Source organism: Lucilia cuprina, chromosome 5 (assembly GCF_022045245.1).
Source record: "Lucilia cuprina isolate Lc7/37 chromosome 5, ASM2204524v1, whole genome shotgun sequence".
Lineage (NCBI taxonomy): Eukaryota > Metazoa > Arthropoda > Insecta > Diptera > Calliphoridae > Lucilia > Lucilia cuprina.
The window spans coordinates 50894113-50902103 of record NC_060953.1 but is presented as its reverse complement, the minus strand read 5'-3'; the positions used below and the strand labels follow the sequence as shown (position 1 = coordinate 50902103).

The 7991-nt window shown below is 34.4% G+C and overlaps 1 protein-coding gene across 1 annotated transcript in view; it reads left to right on the top strand.

The window, feature by feature from the left end:
- The window catches only part of LOC111687480 (probable serine/threonine-protein kinase DDB_G0282963), a 17600-nt gene extending 9901 nt beyond the window's left edge, over positions 1-7699 (top strand). Inside the window, exons 3-5 of the mRNA XM_046953344.1 lie at positions 747-4588; positions 4751-5146; positions 7419-7699. Of these exons, the coding sequence (XP_046809300.1) occupies positions 747-4588; positions 4751-5146; positions 7419-7679 (4499 nt within the window). The 3' untranslated portion in view covers positions 7680-7699. The remainder of the gene's footprint in view (positions 1-746; positions 4589-4750; positions 5147-7418) is intronic.
- The last annotated feature ends 292 nt before the right edge of the window (positions 7700-7991 follow it).

Here is a 7991-nt window from a genome sequence, read left to right as displayed (position 1 = left end):
TTCTAGTTCAGTTCTAGTTCAGATCTAGTTCAGTTCTAGTTCAGTTCTAGTTCAGTTCTAGTTCAGTTCTAGTTCAGTTCTAGTTCAGTTCTAGTTCAGTTCTAGTTCAGTTCCAGTTCAGTTCTATTTCAGCACTAATTCAGTTCAAAATATTTTTTAATAAAATATTTATGATATTTTTAAAAAATTCGCATTCTAAACGATAAATCTAAAAATTGGATTGTTAGTGAAAAATTTACTATTTCGCAAAAAAAATTTTTGATTCAAAAATTAAATTTTGTTAAAAAATTGGGTTTTTGCTAAAAAAAAATAAATTTGTTGAAGAAAAATAATCAAAAACATTAAATTTGTTTGAAAGGATCGAATTTGCTTATCTTGTATAGATTAGATTAAAATGGTATTATTTTCAAAATTTTTATTTAACTTTCAGCACTTTATATTTTTATATGCATTTATAAAATCAAATTTTATTTTTTAGTAAAAGTTATAGTGTTACATTTCAATTTTCTAAGACCTCTAAGTACTAAATTTTTGTTGTAGTTGTTGCTATTTTGGTAATGTAAAAGCAAAGAAAATTGCATTTAAATGACACTTATATTTCAACAATATCAACACTATTCGCATAGTTTGTATGTGTTGTGTGTGTGTGTGTATGTATGTATATTGTAATAATTTACTAGTTAACCTCCATACATATACTAAGTTAACATGACGTACTTATTGAGTGCTGTTGTATTTATTTTCAGGAGCTAAAAAGTCAACAACAAGCGATTATGATGATGATGCTAAAACCAAACAGCATAAGCAACAAAAATGTACGAAGAAAACTAAAAAGGATATGCAAGCACTTGCGGCAGTTGCTGATAGTAGTAGTAGTAGCAATGTCAGTAGTAGTTGTAGCACTACGACTAACAGCACTAGTGGCAGTAGTAAAAATAGAAAAATATCAACAAAAGAGACACAATCACGAAATCCCATCAGACGTTCACAAAGTGAAAGGCAACCAACAACTACAGCACCAACAATGAGAACAACGTCGACATATCACAATAGCAACAACAACAGCAACAACAAAAAGAAGAAAGACCAACAATTGCACCACAACACTGCACATGTTGATAATGGTGGCAGCAGTGGCAGTAACGAAAATATTATTCCAAATACCAGGAATAGCTTAAAGGACATAGAAAATATACCAAATAATATAAATGACAGCAAAAGTGCTGATTGTGCTGGTTTGGTTACAGTTAGACACAGTGTGGCGAGTGTAAGAGGTGGTAATGGTAACAAAACTTCATTGCATTTTCATGATACAATGGCATTGCGCAACCGTTACAACCGCAACGATACAAGGGATTTATTTAGTTTGGGTCCTATAGGAAGACCTAGAGAACCACCACCGCCGCCTCCATCATCGGCGTCGTCTTCAATGCCACAAACTCCACCACCAATGCAATCAACTACAACTGCAGTGGATATGGCTAATGCAATGGCCACGACAACAACTTCATTGAGTAATTCATTGCCTAAGGCTGTGGACTCGAAAGAGTCAACTAATTCCTCCTCCATTACCTTGGCAACAGATGCAGTGGATAGTTTTCTACAACAGCAACAAAATGTTAACGGATTAGAGATCCGTAAACAGCAGCAACAAGAACAAAAGTTAACAATAACAACAGCAAACAATACGATATTTTGTAAAGAAATCAATGAAGTTACTTTAATCGAAGACAAAACGATAAAACAGCAACAAATGGTTGGCACTACAAAAACCTCTACAGAAATGACAAATAGTGAAAAAACCACAACGGATTTATCATCACAATCAACGTTGTCTTCCCCTTTAGATAAAAGCCAAGAACAACAGAAAATATTACCAGCAGTAAACGGCAATAATAAACAACAGCAACGAACTGTTGTTAGAGTTGCTCCATTTAATAAAAATTCCTCTGAAGTACATCGTTTGAAAATTTCCCACACAGATAATAACGATGCTTATCCACACTCACCTCAGACACCTAGAACACCCAACACACCAAATTCAACATGCAACAATTTCACCTGCATGCCCCACTCCTCGCCGTTTTCCAACTCTTCACACTACAGTGTTACAGATTTGAGTACATTAAATGCCTCCAACGAATATGGCCAAAAGAAAACTTCAATTTTAATAAATGGTGATGATTGTTATAGCACCATGAATTTAAGCTGTGATGACTCCTGTACACCACTCTATCAATCCTCTGTGGTGGTAACAGATGGTTCGACCAAAACTGACAACGATTTACAAGGCTTAAGAGTGACAAATACTTATAATACGGTAACCATAAATGTAAGTAGTCCTCGCAGCTCCGAGGATGAACTAATACAACATCACAATCAGTTAAATAATCTGTTGAAGATACAAGCTAAGACCTCATCAGCCACAGGTAGTATACGTGCTATAATACCAATACGTGGTACTATAGATATAAACTTGCAAAGATCTGCTTCATCAACCTCTTCAACGTCAACGAGTTCCATAACAAGTTCTTGTTCTTCAGCTTCAAGTGCCAGCAATACAGGAAACACCTCGAAGAGAGGAAAAACTTTAATACGTTTAGACTACGAAAAGGAAAAACCTTTAGCCAACGAATCTAAGATCTCGTCTACGATGATAAATGAGCAGCTGCCAGAGGAGGAAGATACAGATGAATGGTTGCCTCATGAAACGGAGTTGTTGAAAATCTTAAGAAATCCCGTAGAGGCGGTAAAACGTAATTTGGTACCTCATATTTGTAAACTAAGGGAAACTGATACCCAAAAAGATGCCAAGAGATCAAAGAAAATGAAGGAGAGACATTCGGATATTTTAGAAACATCTGTCACAAGTAGCAGCAGCAGTAGTAGTAATGTCGTGGCCAGCACCTCGAATAAAGCCACTGATTCGTCATCATCAACTACTTTTATAGGTAAACTGTTAGAAGATCCCATGTTACAACAGGTGGCTGAAGGCTTAGAAACAGATACAGTAGCCGAATTAATAGAGAACTCTCTCAAACGTTTGCAAGAGTCCAGAAGTTCTCTAGATATGACTGGTACCAAAGATAATGATGATATGAATCGTCTGATTGATTTATCTCTAAAACGTATACAAGAAGAGCGTAACTCTTCCAACAAAGAAGCCAACTGCAACTCGAACTTGCTTAATGTGCCCTCTAAGGATGAAGAACGTTTATCAAATCGTGGTAGCATAAGTTCAGCCAATAGTTTTGCCTCAGCTCACAACTACGAATTGTTCGAGTTTGAAGCCAACGAATCTGATTGCTACCAAAGTTGTTCGAGTGATATCAACTCTATAATGGAAGATGATATACCTTCTCCAGAAACCAAAACCAAGTTCTATCAAATGCTGGTAGATGCCACATTGCAGGAGATTGAGCTCTCCACAAATATCGAAGATATGACAAACGATGAACATCAATATGAATCCATTAGACATAATATAGATCCAATATATGAAGAAATTTCAGATGTGCCGCCACCGTTGCCTTTAACCGCTCCTCCTCTCAATGATCCCGAATTGGAAAAGAAATCGGCCAGATCTATATTTGAAGGAGCGTCCAAGTATGATATACTCTCTTATTTAGTAGATGCCAAAGAGAGAGGTCTGGTAAAAGAAGAGCCCTTTGATTATCCTCTCAATTGCTCTAACCCCATTATCATAGAAGAAGAATCCACAGACACTCTAAGCGATTTGGGTAAATTAAACAAACTTAAGAGAATAGATACCATTAGTTCCAGATCATCAATAATGAGTGATTCTTCAGATGACAACCAAAGTACCATGAGCTCGTTGTCACCGCCCACTTCAAACAACTTCATGCTACTACGCAACAAACAAGCTACCAGTGATATAGAACGTAATGATTCTGGTGTGGGTTCCGAAACCAGTAAATCGTCTCGTAGTAAATTTTTAAATCCCACCATATCCTCTTCCCCCTCACCCACTTCAAATTCCTCCTCGCCAATTTCACACCAACACTCCTCTCAGACACGCTCCAGTCCCATACACTTATGTGAAGATTGTGATGGTCCCGTCGAAACTCAGATCGGTGAAAATGGCCATATTTTTGCACCTTTAGTTTGTCGTAAATGTGGTAAAAAGCGTGTCGAACGCAAAGAAATCATTACCGAAGTTGTTGAGACCGAAGAGAAATATGGTCGTGATCTTCAGATTATTTTAGAAGAATTTTGTCATCCCATGTTGGTGGCCGGTCTCCTAACACAAGAGCAACTCTCTGCAATCTTCTTGAATACCGAAGAATTGCTCGAGAACAATCAAACTCTTGCCGAACGTATGCGTGATGCCCTTGATATCGCTCTGGAGCAGGGTGATGATGACTTATTGACTGTAAATATTGGTAAAATATTCTTGGAATCCACACAAATGTTGCATGCCTTCGAAAGCTATTGTGTGCGTCAAGCGGGGGCCAGTCTTTTGCTGGCAAATCTTGAAAAGGAAAAGGAATTATTGCGCATTTTTCTGAAAGTGTCACAAATGGAGAATGCCGTTTTAAGAAGAATGAATTTAAATTCATTTTTAATGGTAAGTTATAAAGATTTTTTAACAATTTATAAACTAGATTAATCATTAATTTCATAAAATTGTTTTATTGAAAGAATATATTTTCTAATATTTTTATTTAATTTATCTTATTCTCATACTTTTGCATTTTAATTTTATGTTTCCGTTTCCACCTTTAAACAGGTACCCGTTCAACGTGTCACCAAATATCCTTTACTTTTGGCTCGTTTATATAAAGTCACACCAGCACATCTGGAAGGACGTGATCAACTTAAGCAGGCACAAGAAAAAATTGAATTACACTTGAATCATATCAATCAGGAAGCAAAAGATGTACCAACAAAACTCTGGCGTCGTATCTCTTCATCGAGTCCCAATCGACGTGCTTCCTGTGAAATTGATATGATAAACATAAAGCTACGTAAAATGGCCATAGATGTGCTCGAATGGAATCACGATGAAGTGCGTTTTGTCATGGAAGGCAAATTGCTCTACACCCAACCCACAGATAGCAATTGGAAAAAGGCTCGCACCATTAAGCTGACAACAGTAAATGCTCTACTGGTAACAAATGGAAAGGTAAAAAAATCTACTTGACAAACAATACAAAAAAAATCTCTAATATCTTATATGTATCATATGCACCATTCAATAACACTTGTACTCTTCTACATTTAGTACATTTTGAATAAGAGTTTGTATATATGTATATATTGTACTAATGACTACCACAGCTCGAAAACACAATTCAGTTTTTGTTTCAACATCACAACAACAACAAAGATCTACTCATTCGTGTTCTCATGCTTACACAAATAACCATAGAATTCAATAATTTTTACCACTATTGGGCATTAGAGCACTTTAACTAAATGGTACTTGAAAATGTGTATTTGAGGATTTTTTTGTTTTCCAGTTGTATACAAAACTATAGTTTACATACAAGCTTTTGAAGGACATATGGAGTAGTATTTAATTTTAGTTTGTTTTATTTTACATTCATTCAATAGTTTATTGAAACGTATATATTTTGAAGTAAATTTTAGGAAAAATATGTATACATTTTTATTGGTCTCACTTCCCATTTGGTTGAAACAGATTTTAATAACTGCACATAAATAAAAATATTTATTATATTTTTTAAGTTTGAAATGTGTACTGATTTTATCTTACATATAATTCTAATTATTTCAAACATTAAGCATGAAATGCAAAATATTAATGTTTCACAATAGTTTAAGTTTCAATAAAAATGTGAATTTTATACCAAAAGTTCTCAATAAAACTAGAACTGAACTAGAACTGAACTAGAACTCAACTAGAAGTGAAATAGAACTGAACTAGAACTGAACTAGAACTGAACTAGAACTGAACTAGAACTGAACTAGAACTGAACTAGAACTGAACTAGAACTGAACTAGAACTGAACTAGAACTGAACTAGAACTGAACTAGAACTGAACTAGAACTGAACTAGAACTGAACTAGAACTGAACTAGAACTGAACTAGAACTGAACTAGAACTGAACTAGAACTGAACTAGAACTGAACTAGAACTGAACTAGAACTGAACTAGAACTGAACTAGAACTGAACTAGAACTGAACTAGAACTGAACTACAACTGAACTAGAACCGAACTACAACTGAACTACAACTGAACTAGAACTGAACTAGAACTGAATTAGAACTGAACTAGAACTGAACTACAACTGAACTACAACTGAACTACAACTGAACTACAACTGAACTACAACTAAACTACAACTGAACTAGAACTGAACTACAACTGAACTAGAACCGAACTACAACTGAACTACAACTGAACTAGAACTGAACTAGAACTGAATTAGAACTGAACTAGAACTTAACTAGAACTGAACTAGAACTGAACTATAACTGAACTAGAACTTAACTAGAACTAAACTAGAACTGAACTACAACTGAACTAGAACTGAACTAGAACTGAATTAGAACTGAACTAGAACTTAACTAGAACTGAACTACAACTGAACTACAACTGAACTACAACTGAACTACAACTGAACTACAACTGAACTACAACTGAACTACAACTGAACTACAACTGAACTACAACTGAACTAGAACTGAACTATAACTGAACTAGAACTGAACTAGAACTTAACTAGAACTGAACTAGAACTGAACTAGAACTGAACTAGATCTGAACAATATCGGAACTATAATGAACCATTAAACATATCTATGTAAAATGCGTTGGCCTACTATTCCATGAAATAAAATTTAAATGTCCATTTAGCTAACTAGGTTAATATATAACGTGTGATTTTTATCACATCCTTACACATACATCCTTACATAAGCATACGTATGTATATATGTACTATGTACACGGATAATACATTTTGAATAGATTTTTTAAACAAAACTGGTATCTAGTGTATTTAAAAAAGGCGTTCATGCTTGTTCAACACATAAAATTGAACACTAGCATTTATCTGAGAAACTCATAGCAACAATAATAAAATGAATCAAACAAATTGAAAGCGAAATACACACTCATACGAAAATAAAATTTGCAGAAACTCTTTTAACTAAACCAAACACACACGTATCCTTTTTTGTTTTACAGTTTGACAACATTTTCAATCTTTTGTTATCATTGCAATTTTTTTATTTCTGTTTTTTTCTGTCTTTTTAAACTTCTTTTATATTTTATCAACACTTGTACATCCTGCCTGAAAACATTGGATGGAAAAAAACTACAAATCTATTGCATATTCACCAATCAACCGATCTACCAACAAACGGAACGTTTTAACCAAACCAACCCACCCACAACCTCAACATACACAATCTCTTGCACATGCAGCCAAGTACCAATTATAAAGCAGAAAAAGTCATGTCAGATAAACTGAATTTTCCCAAACATACCGGAATACGAGAAGCTTCATTGTTGGTGGTCAAGGAGAAGTGCGGACGTTATACATTGATACGTGAGCCATTGTATTTGGATCGTTGTGTTGTATGCAGTGAAGCAGATTGGGATGAATATTTTGAAATACAAGAGATTTCTTCCAAGGATACGTTCATCTTTAAGGTAAATACAAAAAACAAGCAAACAAAAATTTAGAAATTTTCAAAAAATCTTTGTTTTTGTAACTTAAAAAAAAATTATTCGTTAGAAAATTGGGTTATTAGTATTTTAAAGAAAGATTTAATTTAAATTTTGAGAAAATCACAAAAGGAAAGCACATTTTTAGATTTATGAATTATATGTAAACATATTTTGATTTTACTGTATTAGTTCATTTCTGGTTAGTTCAGTTCTAGTACGGTTCTAGTTCAGTTCTAGTTCAGTTCTAGTTCAGTTCTAGTTCAGTTCTAGTTCAGTTCTAGTTCAGTTCTAGTTCAGTTCTAGTTTAGTTTTAGTTCAGTTCTAGTT